The sequence below is a fragment of the Solanum verrucosum genome, unplaced genomic scaffold, assembly GCF_900185275.1.
Source record: "Solanum verrucosum unplaced genomic scaffold, falcon-dt-bn FXZP01000273.1, whole genome shotgun sequence".
NCBI lineage: Eukaryota > Viridiplantae > Streptophyta > Magnoliopsida > Solanales > Solanaceae > Solanum > Solanum verrucosum.
In genome coordinates, this window is record NW_026020163.1 from 1,747,582 (window position 1) to 1,765,883 (window position 18,302).

An 18,302-nucleotide genomic window follows, 5' to 3' on the forward strand; every position below is an offset into this window, starting at 1 on the left:
GCACAGTGATGTTACAATTTACCCCTATGACAACTTTTCACTTCAAAATTACAACCACTTATTTGAATTAAAGTGAAATAAATTGGAGGGAAACAACATACACTTTTACAATTTTCAAGAAGTGTAAATAAGGGTATAATAGAAAAAAATTTGTTGTCCTTTCTTGATTTGTCAAAATGGACAACTAAATAGGGACAACTAAAAAAGGAAATATGGACAAGTAAATAGAGACGGAGGGAGTACAACTTAATAAATTAAAATGACCCTATATAGAAAGATAGTAAGGTAAAAAATTAACGTAAAAGACTAGGAGGTAAAGTTGAGTGTTGTCACACTTCATGTAGAATAGGTGGGATCTAGCCTTCTCACCTCTTCTCTTTTTAGCATTATTCTTTAGTTATCACATATATAGTTTCTTACTATTCGATGTATTAATATATGTTATTGTAATTGTTTTGTGTTTTGTTATTTTGTTGTTATATTTTTTTTTACAGTTTTGCGTTGAATACATATTTTTTTTATCAAGACTTTATCAGAAATAATCTCTCTACTTCCAAAAAAAATATATGAATATAATATACGTATATCACTCTTTTCAAATTTCACTTATAAAATTACACTAAATACGATAACAAACTATTACAATTATTAGACAGGTGAATTTTTTTTACTAATTTTCTATTTTACAAGTGGAAGAAGACACTGGCTGACCTTAGTACTGTTCATAATGCACAAATCTCCACATTGTGACTTCATCTACAGTTAGCTTCCAAAGTCTTTTGTAGAAGTGGGCCCTTTACATAAAAACAACCAAAATAGTTCTAAAATGTGAATTATTAATTTTAAAAGGGTGAAAATGTTTCACCTTATATTATTGAGTTTTAGCCTCAATAAATATTAACAAGTTATTATTTTGATGGTTAAGAATAAATTTGTTGACCTATTTATCATACTTTGTTGCATGTTTGAATTTATTAAGGACTTAATCATACTTAGTTGCAAGTTAATACGGTAAATCGTGTTGACTGTTGAGGATATAGTTAAATAATAGTATTATATTATGTATATTAGCTAGCGAATGTAAATATTTTTAGCCCTGTTCTATCAAATGTGTAACTTTTTCTTTTTTTATATTGTTCCTATTTGATATTCGATATATTTGTATTAAAAATGTCGTGAATTTTTAAGGTTCAAACTCAATATTTCTCATTAAATCTTAATCACTTGCAGACTTTGGAGTTTGACATTCACTTTCAAATCCAATTGATTTGAATTTGTGTTTTAAACTCCATTTTGAGGGAGTATTTTATATTAAAAATAAATTTATTTATAAAATTTTAATTAAGAATAAATTTTATTTTTATGGGTGGGGGTGGGGGTGGGGGTGTGGAGCAGTCAAAAAGCAAACTTATTGTGGGAGGCAATATCTTTTAACAAGAAAGAATCATTGGTTAACAATGCCCACTTAAGTATATGATGAGATAAATCACTTTTTAAGTGATATGTCCCAAATTTATAATCTACTGGGAATTGAAAATTCTCAATTTCACAAAATTAATAATGTTATTAAAGAAATTTTTCACATAATTGATGATGCCATTAAAGAAATAACATAAATCCACTACATCTTCCAACTATCCCTCCCCCCCCCCCCCCCCCCCTCCCAAACACATCATCCAATTGCTTTTTAATTAAAAGTGTATTTTTACTAAACTAATTTTTTTGTTTGGATATTTTTCAACAAAGGTGAAGGGACAAGAAGCTGCCTAACTTTTTAACCTTATTTTCTTGGGATTAATGAAGAAAAAGCACATTATGTGTCATTTGCTTATGAGGTCTATTACTTTTAGTCTAAAAAGTAAATTCCTTTAGCATTATTATTATAACTACAAACCACAAATTCAAATCGTGAAAATAGTTAGATTATCTACATTATACCTCTTAAATTGCGACTCTTCTCAAATTCTATGTGAACGTAAAATACTACTTATTAAAGCCTATGTAAACACGAAATGTTATATGCATCGAACTATCCAACTCGACTCAAATGAAGTATCCCGGAGCCAAAAGTGCAAAAAAATTTGTCAAAAATTCCAAAAGGGCATATCAAATTTTTTTAAAACCAAAAGGGCAAAATCACTCATGACGAAGCGATTTCCCTCTGATACAATGACAAAATTGTTGCTTTTTCTTCAAAATCGCTGCTGCTATTTTCTCAAAAAAAAAAATCTTTTTTTTCTTGATTTTCGTTAAGAATTTTTAAAAAAATGTTTTTTTTTAAATTTAATATTCTTTTATTATTATTATGATATATAATTCAATTTTCCTCATGCTTCAACAATTTTATTGAGTATACTGTCCGTATTGTTTATCATTTTTATATTATTAATAATTAACAATAGGCATGAAAATAATAGCACTAGGCATGAAAAACGCTGCCCCTGCAGCTATGTGTAAGGAAAAAAAAATTCTGATTTAAAATCGTTGCTGTGGCAGCGATTTTTAATTAAAAAATAAAAATAGCAGCGATTTTGTCATTGTGTCAGAGAGAAATCGCTTCGTCAAGAGCGATTTTGCCCTTTTGATTTTAAAAAAATTTGATGTACCCTTTTGAAATTTTTGACAATTTTTTTTACCCTTTTAGCTCCGGACTCCTTTTTCCATAGTCTGAGAATTTTTGTAGAGTGGGGGCAAGAAACAGTATAACTCCAACTATCTTCAGTTTCCACAAAACACACACTGCTCCACTAAATATCATAAATTCTGCTAAAGCCTATCTCTTTTTTTATGTTTTTGGCTTGTGAACAAGATTTGCAAATCAATCATATAGAGGTGTTGTACCATTAATATAGAAAAAGTTAAACCAGATAGACATGAAAAGCAGGAAATGAAAAAGAATCTTCCAACACATATCCACCAAACATAGAAGCAACCCCACCACATTCTCACTAACAGCTGAAAAAGGGCAAGGTTTCAATTAACACCAACAAGGACCTATTATCCCCACATCAATGACAACAACCACTTGATTTTTATAATAATTGTGGTATCTGAATCAGCTTGTGTGCACCTCGATTAATTTCACAAAATAACTTTGCCCATCAAAGGTAGAACAACATGATACTTCATAGTTCTCAACTCAGTTCATTGACTAGACTGTTGTGCACCTCGACTAGTTCTACAGAATATCTATTACCTTCCACTAAGAACAAACACCAGATAACTCTGTCCACCAAAGCTAAGACAATATGAGACTTCATGGTTCCCAACTCACTTCGTTGATCGACTAGTAGTCCACAGACCCTTGGGTGCAAGTTGAGTTTATGAAAGATACATTGTCTCATATATGAAGCAACAATCCAAAATTCAACCATACATTTTCTCAGAATAGGATAGAGGAAAAGACAGTAATGAAGAAGGTAAACTTTGAAGCTCAGTTTTATTCATCACAGATATGGACAACAAAGGTTGGGTTGGGGTAGGGGGTGAGGGTGGGGACTACATGATAATGGAAACAAAGATAACTAGACTTTACCTCATGTACTACAACACTATCACTAACATTGCCATTATGACTACAACAACCAGCCCTTTGATGTTCTGTTAGACAAAGGATCTCCTTATATTTGTTGCATAAATTCACACACACTGTTATGCTACAGATCACTAGTCTACAGTTTAGAACTTGCTGTCCTAAATTCTTTACAAGGGTGACTGGAAACAAAATATGACCATCACCAAGTAGAACTAACTAACAATCCTTGCGGTTTTCCTACCTTTATCTAGAGTTCTAGACCTAAAGATCAAACAAGAAAATGCTTGACAAGTCCTTCTGGGATGCCGATACCATATGTCCATATCTAACCATCTAGTTCCAACCATGTCTAACGATCTACTTTCACCCATTTGTAACGTCCAGGGAGGGGCTTGTCGTTCACCGGATCAAAGTTGTACCTGCATACCATTTCAAAACAGGATCAATTAGAAGAAGAGGAGAATCAACACTTAAAATATTCGAGTTGTGAAAATCCATACTTCTCAATGAATTGTTTCTGCTGCTTCTCTTCTGTACCAGCAAAGAAGTCATTCATTTCATGAGCTGTTGGGATAATTCTTTGCGCTGAAGTTGGCTCTCTGCCGTTAGCTTCGCTAGCATTGTTAGGTCTTGTACTGGAACCAGGGGTTGGTATGTTATCCGGGTCCCTGATCAAATTACAAGGTGTGCTCTCCCTGGTGGTCCTATAAGAACGCATAAATCCTCTTATTAGTGCTAATCATATGACCTCGTTCACCTGAACCACAGAGATAGGCTTTGCCCTTGAAAAAATAAAAGGGGAGCAGTCCGGTGCACTACGTTCCCGCTATACACGGAGTCTGAACCACAAGGATCTATAGTACGCAGCCTTACCCCGCACTCAGTTAAAAGAAAGAAAGAAAAGTAATAAAAGGAATATAATTAGTGGCTCTCAAAAAAAGCTCCTCTTTTCTTTTCTTTCCTCTAATCCATCCAAGCTCCAATCATATAGGGTACCCCACATTCATTTTTCAATGGTAAATGCTCCCAACAATAATTGTGACTATTTAAAAATTTAAACAGAAAGATACCAATATACATGTACAATGCAGACAATAAACATTTTTCACCATGGAATTTTCAATGACATAGGTGTACAACGGGAATATCTTGTCTTTTTGTTAGGTAGAACAATCAGGAAATGAGTTCATTTATGTACCTTATATCATATACTCATTACTCACCATATCAAATCAAATGCCATTCGTGTTCGATTGTTCACAGTCATAATGAAGAACAAACTATCAGGACCATCAAATGACAATGTGTCGATGACAAAGGTGTTATGGTCAAGAATGGTACAAAAGAAGATGATATATCGGACGACTTCTCAAAAACTTTTTTAGTTAGTTTTGGAAGAGTAATTTGCAAATTTCGATAAAAACACCTCTTGTATAAAGAAGAGACCACAGATACTTCATTTACTATGTAATTTCGGACACATTGAGAAAAATATTATAACAGAACAAAAAACAGAATGGGAATTCTAGCAGCTCAGGAAATCAGGGAAGACGATGATTTTATTCCCTTTCATCAACAAAGCACATAACGATAACAGTGTTTTTAAGATAGAATTAACATTTCAACTTTGATCAAACAAAGACAAGCGCGATAACTATAGAGGCGGCACGTAATCAATTACCCCTCCTCTTCTTCCAGTCTAATTGTGATTGACAAATGCAGCATACAAGCAATTCCTTCGAAGCAATAGAAAAGAAAAAGTTAATTATAGACACGAAAAATAGTTTTCGTTGGAAAGTGACTTTTCACTTCTATAAATTCCCCATAAACCAATATGGCTAGAAGACAACAATCTAACTTGTGCATTTTCCAACTTCACATCATTAAAAAACATAACTTTCTATCAAAATTTATGATAAAGTTCTAATTTCATTCTGAAAAAAACATTAGAAAATGGAAAAACCACTCTAAAAATAAGCACAAGAGAAAAAACCATAAAAAGTTTTGATTTTTCCAAAACTTAAAAAAAACACCCAAAGATTTTAATTCTTACAATTGAATTATCTAATTAATCCATGAACATAGACTAGAGCTAGAAAGGAGAAAAAGTAAATTTCCAAGGCAAAAAACCAACCAAAAAAGTATAAAGGGGAATTCTTTTAGCACTCTGAGGAATCTCAGTAGCTCAGTTGATTGACTACGCAAACTTTCACCTTGTTGGTGAGAGTTCGAATTGCAACTTCCCAGTAAACAGAGCATCAACCCTAATCATCAATTGTAACATGCATACTGATAAATCTAACAACTAAATAGAGAAATTGAAGTAAAAAAAACCGAAAAAGGCGAAAACTCACCTCTCTCTACCATCAAATTCCAGCAAGTTTTCACCTTCAAAGCTGCCATTGTTGTCAATTTCCTTCTGATTTTCCTGTACATGAACTTCTTCCTTCTTCTCCTCTTCACCCTCAACAGACCCAGAATTCCAAGATTGCCCCTTCATCTTCCTCACCCTCAAACTCCGATTCTGTCTTTTCGATTCCTTCAAAGGATGTTTCCGTCTTTTCCTTTCAAAACCCACCAAGGGTTTCTCCAGCCTCCTGCTCCTCAGCTGCAGATAACATCCCCCACCCACATCACCACCATCACCGCCGCCGGAGCTCGATTTCTGCAATCGCTTCAAAGCTAGGGTTTTCGCTCTTGTACGAACACCCAAAGGACTTACATCCAAAACAGCAACAACTTCACCAGTAGTTTTTGTCTTCCTCTTCCTCATATACTTGCCCATTTCACCTCAAATCTTGATTTTTTTTGCTTTGCTCTGTTTTTTAAGCTCTCCTTCTCATGGAGCTTAAAGGGTAAAAAAGAGAAACTTTTTCAGTTGTTGGTTAAGAGAAAGAAGGGATTTTGCAATTGTTGGTTGAAGAGAGAGTGAGAAAGAGAGAGAAAGAGGATATATATTGATACAGAGTATATGTGTATATAGGAGTACCCTTTTTGGAGTAGAGAAAGGGGAAGATGAAAAGGACAAGAGAGTAATTTTCTAATTATTATTTTATTTTATCACTTTTTAGAAAATAAAAAACTATTTTTATGAGTTTTTATAGTACTATACTTAATTTTTAATTTAAATTTGGATATAAATTTACGCTTAGTAATTACTGAAATTTGTGTGATTATTAAAATATTGTCTTGTTGATGATAACTTAGACGAAAAGCGTTTATCTAATATAAAATAAAGTAAAATAAATGAGTAATTTTTTTTTATACAAAATATTATCCTTAATTTTAATTCAACTTTGGATATAAATTTACGCTTAGTAATTACTGAAATTTATTTCATGACTGCTAAAATGTCGTTTTGTTGATAATATGCGCTTATTTGATATAAATTAATAAGTAGATATTTTTTCTTACATGGCATTATCTTTAATTTTAATTCAGTTTTGGATATAAACTTACGCTTAATAATTATTGAATTTTTTTTTCACGACTATTAAAATGTTGTTTTTGTTGATGATATCTTTGATACTAAGTGCTTGTTTATACAAAATCAATTAATAGATTTTATTTTTTATAGAGTATTATCATTAATTTTAATTAAATTTTGGATAAAAATTTAAGCTTAGTAATTATTGCAATTTATTTCATGACTATTAAAATGTCGTTTTGTTGATGGTATCTTTGACAATAAGCACTTATTTGATAACAATTAATGAGTAGATTTTTTTTTACAGAGCATTATCCTTAGTTTTAATTCAGTTTTGGATATAAACTTGCGCTTAATAATTACTAAAAGAAAATTCTGACTATTAAGATGTTGTTTTTGTTGATGATATCTTTGATACTAAGTGCTTGTTTGATACAAAATCGATGATTATATTTTATTTCTTATAGAGTATTATCCTTAATTTTAATTCAATTTTAGATATAAATTTACGCTTAGTAAATACTGAATTTTTTTTATGACTGTTAAAATATCGATTTGATGATGACATCTTTGACAGTAAGCACTTATTTGATATAAAAGTAATGAGTAGATTATTTCTATTACAAAGTATTATCCTTAATTTTAATTCAATTTTGGATATAAATTTACGCTTAGTAATTACTGAAATTTATTTCATGATTATTAATATGTCATTTTGTGATGGCATCTTTGACAATAAGCGCTTATTTAATATAAAATTAATGAGTAATTTTTTTCACAGAGTATTATCCTTAATGCCAATTCAACTTTGGAAGTAAATTTATGCTTAGTAATTACTGAAATGTATTTCATGACTGTTAAAATGTCGTTTTGTTGATGATATCTTTGACAATAAGCGCTTGTTTAATATATAATTAATGAGTGTGTACACGCACGCACGCACACACGCACGCACACACATATATTACTGAGTACTATTCTTAATTTTAATTCAATTTTGGATGTAAATGTACGCTTAATAATTATTGAAAATTATTTCATGACTATTAAAATGTTGTTTTGTTGATGATATCTTTGATCATAAACGCTTCTTTGACATAAAATTAGTGAGTAATTTTTTTTTACAGAGTATTATCCTTAATTTTAATGCAGTTTTAGATATAAATTTACGCTTAATAATTATTGAAATTTAATTCATCACCGTTAAAATGTCTTTTTGTTGATAATATCTTTGACAATAAGCGCTTGTTTAATATAAAATTAATGAGTAGGTATTTTTTCTACGGAGTACAATTCTTAAGTTTTTTTCAGTTTAGATGTGAATTTACGCTTAGTAATTAATCTATTTTATGATTATTATTTTTTATTAATAATAACCTTGACGATAATCGTCCATTCAATATAAAAAAATGAGTAGATTTTATCTTTCATTGACTACCATCCTTAGTTTTAATTCTGTTTAGATGCGGATTTACGCTTAGTAATTACAAAAATTAGTTTTATGAATTTTCTTATACTAAAATTTTCTTTTGTTGATAACATTGGCGATTATCGCTCATTTATATAAACCAATGATAAGATTTTATGTTTTACATAATATCATCCAATCATTAATTTTACTTCAATTTAAATGTGGATTCACGCTCAATACTTAAATTTATTTTTTTCTCCAACTTATTTAAAATTCAACAAATATCATGAATCGTTTTCTTATTTATGAAATCGAGCTACACATAAAAAAGACTGAAAAAGAAGAGTAGTGAATTACGAGTGTTGCTCCTTAATTATATATTTTTTTAACTATAAAAGATAAGTAAATAATCACAATTCAAATAATAACAAATAAGATAAAGCTAGTATTATTTTTCTTCCATCAAATAAGCTAGTAGTTTTAATTACATAAATAACATAAGAGTCTACAATCGAAATTAATTTAATTAAGAACCTACAACCCAAACAAGCAAGAAATGTTGTTTGTATCGTTGTGATCTGATATGATTGTCACATCCTTTTATTATTTCATCCTTTTAATTAGATATTTATCTTCACGCTTTGTTTGCCTTTATAATAAAATAAATTTGCACATGATCAACTTGATCGAGAAAACATCTCTTTCATGTGTGGTGTCTAAAGACATATGATCCAAATAAGTTGTAACTTTTGGTTAAAGACAATTAGGAAAAGATTAAAAATTAATCACACTAAGCATGCTGTTACACTTAAGGACTTGGATAATAACGTGACACAAAAAAGTTTTGTTATACCAAATAAATAAAAGTTGGCGTTACTATCTAATCAAATGATATTCTTAAATCTTAACGCCAAAGAAAAAGTAGCCTTTCCGACATCAATTTTAATTTATTCGAGTCTCAACGCAAATACTAATTAATTTGAATTTATATACCTTTAAAATGTTAACATGTAATAAGTAGTTATGAGTGACTAGTTTCGATTCCTTAAGGTTATAACGAGCCGTAATGGTTGTTGAAAAACCTCCGTACAACTTTTTATTGGGAATGTATCACAAAAAGAATTCTTCCATGATTAAGAAAGATCACATAATATATGTAGAACACTATATAAGACGTGAATTGTCACATACGATACATCTGTTTACTTGTTCAATTATATATATATATATATATATATATATATATATATATATATATATATATATATATATACTTGTGCGTAAACTCAAAATGAAAGGATATATATAAATGATATCAAATCTTGTGTGTTTTACTTTTAGCAAGTTTAAAGGTCAAGGAAGACAGAAATAGAAAGTAGAATTAACTTTGCTTACAACTTCTGAACAAAGAAATTGTATATATGTATATATATTTATGTGTGTGTTATCAAATCACACAACTTGATACTTTATGTACTTTTCGAAAAGATTCTGACTTATTTGAAAATTAGATTTGTTGTGCTTGTCGTTTTTTTTAAAAAGAATTTTGATTTAATTTTTTTTTGATGTTTTGTTAATTCGATGAATTTCTTAGCAGACAAAAAACGATGTAATCATGCAATTAAAAGAAAATCTCAAAAAACAAACATTCTCGTTCTCAAAAGTAGAGATTGACAAATTGCCTGATTGAGAACACATCTGAAGATGAGGCGACCGCCGCCTACCTACTTGTGGTTTTTTAAGATCAAATTCGATGATAATTTTTCACTCATATCTTTCTAGACTTTACTAGAGTACTTGGATAAGTGATCTTCGAGGGCATATTTGGCATGAACCATTCTTCCAAGTACTCAACAATAATAACATGAATAATTGTGGTTGTGAACCATAAAACTCGATTAGCTTTTTGAATCGAATAACTTACCATTAGTGCAAAATATTATGATATTATTCTCGTAACAAGAGAAGAACCAATTAATCAATCTGACTTCTAAAACGAAAATAAAAACATATGAGGAGGATTCCCTTTTGTGACATTCCTTTCCCAAATAGCAAATTAAGATCTGACATAACCATTATTATCAAAAAATAAATCGATACACTTGAAATTCAAATACCGTCATATTAAATTAAAAGGAATGTGAAATTAATTCATTAAGCTTTGGAAACAATTGCAACATCACAACTTTGGAAAAATAAAAAAAAAATCACATAAAAAGAAACACAAGTTCACACCATCTCCTGTGAAATCTAAAGTCATAAATTGAGACGGAAAAGACAGAATAAAAAACTCCGGTTATTACCATATAAGGTAAATAAATTAATTTAGTGTCCACCGCCAATGCCAAGACCTTTACCACCAAGCAAACCGCCACCGAGTCCCATGCCACCATTTATATCATGGCCAAGACTTCCACCAATACCAATTCCGAGGCCACCTAAGCCATCACCGCCACCACCACCTATGCCGCTTGCACCGAGCATGCGCCGCCCTAACACGTCAGCAGAAACCATAATGCCACTAAAAAGAACAATTAAGAGAACTATTCCAATAATACGAGCAGATGAAATACCCATTATATCTATTAATTGTAACTTTAAATCAAATGCGGACTAAAATATTTTTGAAAAATAGAAGAAAAAGAATGAGCAAATTAATAGTGAGATATATGAGAATGTACTTCTATGGACAAGTATATATAGTGTTAAACAGGTTTATTTTTTATTCAATAATTGATTACAATATTAAGCATGTGTTAGGAGATGTGAAATACATAATTATGAATGATAAGATTACTTCCATGATGTTAATTCTTAGCAAAATATACACAATATTCATTAATCTATTACTTAATCATGATTAGAGGAGAATGCGTATCATTAATTAGGAATTAAGCAACGCACGATTGTAAATAAATAAAAATGTATTTTGTACTCATAGTGGCTTTCCATGATCTATATAGAGTTGGTTGTAATTTGGAATCGATTTATTCTAATTATATTATATACTTCATCAAAACAATATAAAAACCACTCTAATTAATTATCGGATGGGTTATGAATATAGATCCCCAAATTTGTCGTGGAGGTGGTAATTAAATATCCCATCATTTTAACGGAATGTCTCAAATTCGACAGTGCATTACACCTCTCAAAAAAGGATAATTTTAATGCGAGTCTGAATAAGTCAAGACCTAAAACAGACTCTTAACAAAAATACATAGTTGATGTGTTGGATTTTTCTCCAAAGTACCCTTGGAAATAAGAAGGATGAAAAGTTCATAAAGTTATTTATTTGAAGAGAAGTTCATGAATATGATGTAAATGTCAATTGACAATTGTCTCGATATGGTTTGTGAAAAAAATATAATACTAATAGTATTTTAGCTACCTTATGAAAATAGGAGTTCGGGTCGGGTACCCTAAGAAATATTAATAGTATTTCTTTCTTTTCCAATCACCTCGAAAATACATACGCTCAAAAAAGTTTTCGAAATTCTCATGAATAACTCTTTTAGTGGCACGTGTGTGCGCGGTGGGGAGAGAAGGGTATAGTGAGGGAAGGGAGTGAGATTAAGCCATGTCATTAGAAAAATAAGTTATTTCTATATTGTGTCAAGTTGAATATGAATAAATCAATGCAACCTCAAATAGAGAGATCAGACTACACCTTTAAATTGAGGCTATTAGCTATATAGAACGAACTAAGCCGCGATCATAAATTTTCTAATTAAGCTAGCTCATGTGGCCAAAATATGAGAAAAGACATGAAATATCAATTATATGTTATTAAGTTTGATTGAATGGTTGTTATGTATCGTATAATTAATGATTGTTACGTATCGTATAACTCATATCCAAAAACTAAGAAATTTCTTTAAAATGATATTTTTCTTTACTTGCATAACACGAACACAAAAAAATATGTAAGAAGTTCATTTATTTTTTTGAAACGTACCGAATGACTTTCGACAAACTATGCAACTTATAACAAATTGTGTATAGGATTTATTAATAAAATGACAATTGTAATTAATTAATTTTCAACTGACATTAACAATATACATAGTTATTTTAATCTCTATATTTCTGAAAGAATTACTGGCCAAAATTTTGGGCACATTGCTATGATTAATTTTATTTACAAATTAACAACAACACTCTATTATTTCATCACTAACAATTGTCTCTTTTAATGGATTAATGTTGATAACAACATTATTTTGACTACTTAAATTATCCTTATTGTTACTTAATTTATTTTCATTATTTGACAATATTTTTTTTGGTGATACTATTGCTTGTTCATCTTTTGATGGAGATAATATTTTATGATCCTTGCTTTTACCCCACAAGATTATGTAAAGGCCTATAATAATCACAACAACACCAAGTATCCTGCAAAATAAAAAAAATTAAAAAAATTAAAGCATTAAATATATAATAATTTTTGTAATTAAAATTAGCTCAAAATTATTTCTTTTAGGTGTTGAAGTTGATTTTATGGGGGTTGAATTTAATAAAAATATCGTTAGTGTCTTTGATAATAAATTAGAGAAGAATAATTAACCTAAATAGATTTTCAACAAATCGTTTAAACTAAAAATAATCGACAAATGTATAATAGGTAACTAGAGTAAGAACTATACATATCAACTAGGAAAAGTAAAGAGGAAATCCGATTGATTATTAGTGCAAAGATCGATCCCATGATAAAAAGGTGTTGATAAATATTTTATTTTGGTTTCTAAACATAGAATGATCCTAATAAATTATATATTTACAAAAGAATGTAAATTTAAAAGTATTTTTAGATTTATTTTTAAAATAACAATAATAACATATCCATTATAATTTCACATATGCAATTTGAGGAAGATAGGATATACATAAACCTTATTACTCCTATAACTTTGTGAGGTAGAGAAGTTTCTGATAGATCATCAGCTAAAAAATGAGAATAAATGACTGAAATAGAATAAGGAGATAATTGAAACTTACGTCTTAAGAAAAGTGTTTTGAAAAATACAAAAGATGTTAAAAATAAAATTATAAAAAATTTGATCAAATTAAAAGTGTTTATATGTCGAATTTACGTACCTTCCAAGGTTCATTTGTTCTTGTAGAATAATTGAACTTATTATAGCTACGATTAATATGTTTAATGGATTGAAGGCTGAAATAAAAAGTGAGCTTCTATCTTCCACTATTACTCCTTGGATGTAATATGCTAGCCCCGAACCAAATATTCCCTGAAATAATAGACATTTTTTATAATAACATTTTATTATGATGATTAATTTTTTTTTCCGAAGTTAATCGAGGTAATGATCAAAAATACATTTAAACTAGTAAGTACTTGTGAGTTTCACATTTTAACTATTTTTTTTTCTCTCTGAACTATTATCATCTATGTATTAAAAACATACCATAACTATCAATTGATCCATTTTTTCCTATTTGGACGATGACTATAGTTCAAATAAGAAAAGAGAACAACTGATAGCTGAGGTGTGTTAATTCACTACTAGAAACAAAGACTTATCCATCCATTTTCCACGCCATAATAGTAAGTTTTTTCGAAGTAGCTGAACAATTGAATCGGCTGGTATATAATCAGCCATTAATCTTCCTCTATTCTATCAATTTCATTCTTTTTTATTCGAACCAACTCACTGGAAAAACACATGGTGGGGAATAAATTCTCACTGAAATACTGAGACGCTTTCTAATTTTTTCGTATGGAATTAAAAAAATGTAGTTTTTCTTTTCTCACCAATTCAATCAAAATATCAGCATGAATAACCACTAGACATTTTTTAATGAGGAAATAGTATTTTCTGAGTAATGAATATATAGATAGTGATAGTTCAAGTAGAAAAAAGAAAAAACTGATCATAGCTGAGATGTGAAACTCGCAAAAAAATATTTAACCGTTCAAATATGTTTTTGATCATTAACTCTAGCTAATATCTATTCTTTTTAAAACAAAAAACAACAAAGTTTGAGGGCTTACACTGTATACAACAGCAAGAAATTTGGAGTCCCAATTTATGATCCAAACTGCACTATTCCCTCTTTCCATTATCATTGCCATAATACCTCCCTCAATTGTTCCCAACAAGCATATCCAAGTATGGAGTGAGAGCTCTGCTGGATATGTCTGCAGTATCTTTGTCTACACAAATCGAGTATATACAGTCAAATCTCTATAACAGTCGTTCTTTAAAATAACATTTCAATATAACAATCAATTTATACATCTTTGCCTATGATTCGAGAATTATATACTACCAGATTTCTCTATAACAATCATTCTCTATAATAACATTTCATTATAACAATCAATTTATGAATTTCATCATAAATTGTAACAAACATCTTTGTCTACAACTCAAGAATATACAGTCAGATTTCTATGTAACAGTCATTCTCTATAATAACAATCAATCTATGAATTCCATCAGAAATTGTGACATACATCTTTGTCTATGCATGACTCAAGAATATACCGTCAGATTTCTTTGTAACAATCATTCTCTATAAAACACTTCGTTATAACAAACAATTTATGAATTCCGTCATAAATTATGCATGACAGACATCTTTGTCTACGACTCGAGAATATACAATTAGATCGTTCTGTAATAATCATTCTCTATAATAACATTTCATTATATTATACCTGCAAAATTATGAAGCCGGCCCCACTAGTACACCCAAGCATTATCATGAGGGAACCTTTTATTGCATCTATTGGATTAATCCCACCACTAATTTGATCAGATGCATCATTATTATTGACATAATATTCATCTGTTGGAAATAGTTGAACCTCTGGGCCTCTAACTAACATCATAATCATGGCTCCACCAAGTGTAGCAATAGTCCCAATTATTTTGACTTGGCTCCCAATACTAGTAAAATTTACCTTCTCCTGCCTAGGATATATGAAACAAAATATACATATGCACATATTAGAAAATTTATCAATAACATATGAGAATAATAATATAATCAATGTAATTCAACAATCTGAAGTATAGAGAAGGTGTTGTGTATGCAGCCTTATCCGACTCCTACCTTTTGAAGGTAGAGAGGCTAGGCTAGTTGTTTCCAATAGACTCTTGCCTCAAGTGAAGCATTGAGAAAACATTACTAGAAAATGTGGAATTAGCTACAAAATTTGTTGGTAACTTTTTAGCTAGTTCGTCGTTGAAAAGCTTCTAGGTAATATAATTTTCTTATAATCCATCGTTAAATGAAATTAACATGTGATTTTTGTTGTTTAGCAATGGAAATTCTATCTATCGTTAAATATTCCCTTTTTTTTTTCTAGTAGTGAAATAATGGACACAAGAACACAGTAGCAACTACAAATAGTATGATAAATAAAGCAAGGGAAACAACAAATAATAATAAAATTGAAGAATAAATACAATAGTAAGATAATAATAAAATTGAAGAATAAATACAATAGTAAGATAATAATAAAATTGAAGAATAAATACAATAGTAAGAGAATTACTAATATTACTACTGATAAGGGAAACTAAACAATGCATGCCTAGACCACCTACCTATTATCCTTCTATCCTGATATCCGACTTTCATATCCTCCTATCTAGGGCATGTCCTCAACAAACAAATTTATCATTAATATAGAATAAAGTCTGTGTATACTCTATCCTCCGTAAAATCAATTTTTTTTTCTGTAAGATTTTCAGTTTACTCAAAAGGAATTTCTAAACCAAAATTAATGAGACAATATATTGCATGTATATTCTAATTAATTACCTGAATATCCACGACATTATGAAAGTAATGGCAGGAAGAGTATTGTACATTGCAGCTGCAAATGTTGCTGTTGTATATTTCAAGCCAAGAGAGTATAGATTTTGGTCTATCACTGGCCTGTTCATATACAAAAAAAAAAATGTTATAACATATACGGAAGAATTAATTTTTTTAGGTCACTTATAATTTTTAAATTTCTTTTATCATTCTTTTTACAAGAAAATTTCATTTTTATACGTAAGAGATTTGATATAGTCATTTTCCTTTATTCATTTTGTAAATGGCCCCTTTACGAAAAAAATCGCCGCTTTACAAAATAAATAAAAGAAAATGATCATTTCAGATCAGTTATATAAGAAATACGATTTTGTTATTTTTAAATGAAAACTATAAGTGGACCACAAAATCAATTCTCCCGATTAATATAATTATTGCACTGAGAAAATAAAATAAAGTTTTTGAGACTTACTCCAATATGCTAAGAAGTACCAACTTGGCAAATATTGAAAAAGTCATCTTTGGTCTTTTCCCCCTGTTGTAAGAGACATTCAACTTGTCAATCATTTGTGTATATTGAGTGGCTAATCATACATATTAGTTCTTCAAGATATATACACATATTTTATCGGGGATCGAATGATCCCCTATTTATTCATCGTTAGTATAAATAATTTTTTAATCTATCAAGTTCCCAAGGAAAATTGATGCTATATATAACAAGTAAAAATAACCAGATGATTGCGACTTCAATTCATTTGCATTTTAAATTCTCTTAGTAAAATTTTTGGGTAAATCCACTCCAATGCAATATTAATTCGCAGATCATATATGAGATGTAAAATCATACTAGACAAATCGAGTGCACTGAGTTTGATTGAGAAGACGTTGACAGGAGGAAACAATCCCTAGCCTCCCTTATGGGATACCACCTGCTACACCAACTCAGTCAAAAGCTCACAAATTACATAGGAGATGTAATCGCACTCAGCAAGCCCAGTGCAACGAGCTCGACTAAGAAGACATTGACAGGGGAATCGATCCCTAGCTAGCCTGCCTTACAGGATACCAACTGCTACACCAACTCAGTCAAAAGCTCGCAAATTTCACATGAAATGTAAACAACACTAGGCAAGCCCGGTGCGGACGAGCTCAACTAAGAAGGTGTTTGCAGAGGGAATTGATCCCTAACCTCTATTATGAAATGCCACCTGCTACACCAACTCAGTCAATAGCTCACAAATTACACATGAGGTGTAAACCGCACCAGGCAAGCTTGGTGCGACAAGCTCAGCTGAAAAGGCGTTGGCAGAGGGAATCAATCTCTAACCTCTATTATGAGCTACCACCAACTACACCAACTCAATCAATAGCTCAAAAATTACACCTGAGGTGTAAAGCGCACTAGTGTAACAAACTCGACTAAGAAGGCGTTGACAGGGGAAATCAATCTCTGACTTCTCTTATGAGATACCACCTGTTACACCAACTCAGCCACCCCCATGAGTTTATAGAAATGAAATTGCAAACACAGTAATTGAACATTGGAGAAGAGAGAAAGAGGATTTACTTGTCTAGAAAAATTGCAAAAGGAGCCATGAAAAGAGTTGCAACAGCTTGGCGGTATACAACATATACATAGTTGCTAGCTCCTTCATTCAAGGCCATTTTTGAAAGGATGTACATTCCTGAAAGACCCAATTGGAGAAATACAACAGCAAAAAAGGGTTTTGCTCTGATTAATACTTCTTTCATTATAAGATTTCAAGTTTAATTTTAATCAACTTGCACAATGTATGTATGTTATTCAATATATATACATATTGAATACTTCTTCTAACTATCTATTTTTTGACTTGCACAAAATCTTTATGATTTCATTCATGCGCTCAATATTTTATTATTTGTAAGACTTTACACTTTCTACAAAATTGTATTTTAATTTGTTCACACACATTTTTATTTTTGTTTTAAAACAAAATTAGGGGCGGTGGAAAGGGAAATGGATAGGGGATTACAAGGTAGGTTCTATGGAAATTAAAACTCGAGACTCTTTGGAATTGTAAGTTTCTAGTATAACGCACGACTTTCTTCAAAATTCATTTTTTAGTCAGAGAATTGAAACCTCACCAACA

At 30.4% G+C, this 18,302-nt stretch overlaps 2 protein-coding genes across 2 annotated transcripts; both read right to left on the reverse strand.

Annotated features, from left to right (window-relative positions):
* Positions 1-3,423: 3,423 nt before the first annotated feature.
* LOC125828623 (cyclin-dependent kinase inhibitor 4-like) lies at positions 3,424-6,484 on the reverse strand. The gene is made up of 3 exons (XM_049507938.1): positions 5,890-6,484; positions 4,036-4,239; positions 3,424-3,954 (listed from the first exon to the last, which is right to left on the reverse strand). The coding sequence occupies exons 1-3, from the start codon at positions 6,318-6,320 to the stop codon at positions 3,885-3,887; spliced, it is 705 nt and encodes a 234-aa protein (XP_049363895.1). The 5' UTR covers positions 6,321-6,484; the 3' UTR covers positions 3,424-3,884.
* A 4,214-nt stretch (positions 6,485-10,698) lies between these two features.
* On the reverse strand, positions 10,699-17,922 carry LOC125828461 (WAT1-related protein At2g37460-like). The gene is made up of 8 exons (XM_049507747.1): positions 17,738-17,922; positions 16,640-16,702; positions 16,171-16,287; positions 15,059-15,314; positions 14,390-14,551; positions 13,474-13,625; positions 12,555-12,771; positions 10,699-10,986 (listed from the first exon to the last, which is right to left on the reverse strand). Exons 1-8 carry the CDS (start codon positions 17,920-17,922, stop codon positions 10,699-10,701), a joined length of 1,440 nt encoding a protein of 479 aa, XP_049363704.1.
* Between the last annotated feature and the right edge of the window lie 380 nt (positions 17,923-18,302).

What these genes read in the sequence shown, in the direction of transcription:
- LOC125828623 (XM_049507938.1), bottom strand. Translation starts at nt 6,320, where the DNA reads ATGGGCAAGTATATGAGGAAGAGGAAGACAAAAACTACTGGTGAAGTT. An exon ending in GAATTTGATGGTAGAGAGAG is followed by an intron (nt 4,240 to 5,889) that starts GTGAGTTTTCGC and finishes GCGTTCTTATAG; the next exon opens with GACCACCAGGGAGAGCACAC. An exon ending in CAGAAACAATTCATTGAGAA is followed by an intron (nt 3,955 to 4,035) that starts GTATGGATTTTC and finishes AATGGTATGCAG; the next exon opens with GTACAACTTTGATCCGGTGA.
- LOC125828461 (XM_049507747.1), bottom strand. Translation starts at nt 17,922, where the DNA reads ATGAAAGAAGTATTAATCAGAGCAAAACCCTTTTTTGCTGTTGTATTT. An exon ending in TTTGCAATTTTTCTAGACAA is followed by an intron (nt 16,703 to 17,737) that starts GTAAATCCTCTT and finishes CTCTTACAACAG; the next exon opens with GGGGAAAAGACCAAAGATGA. An exon ending in GTACTTCTTAGCATATTGGA is followed by an intron (nt 16,288 to 16,639) that starts GTAAGTCTCAAA and finishes GTATATGAACAG; the next exon opens with GCCAGTGATAGACCAAAATC.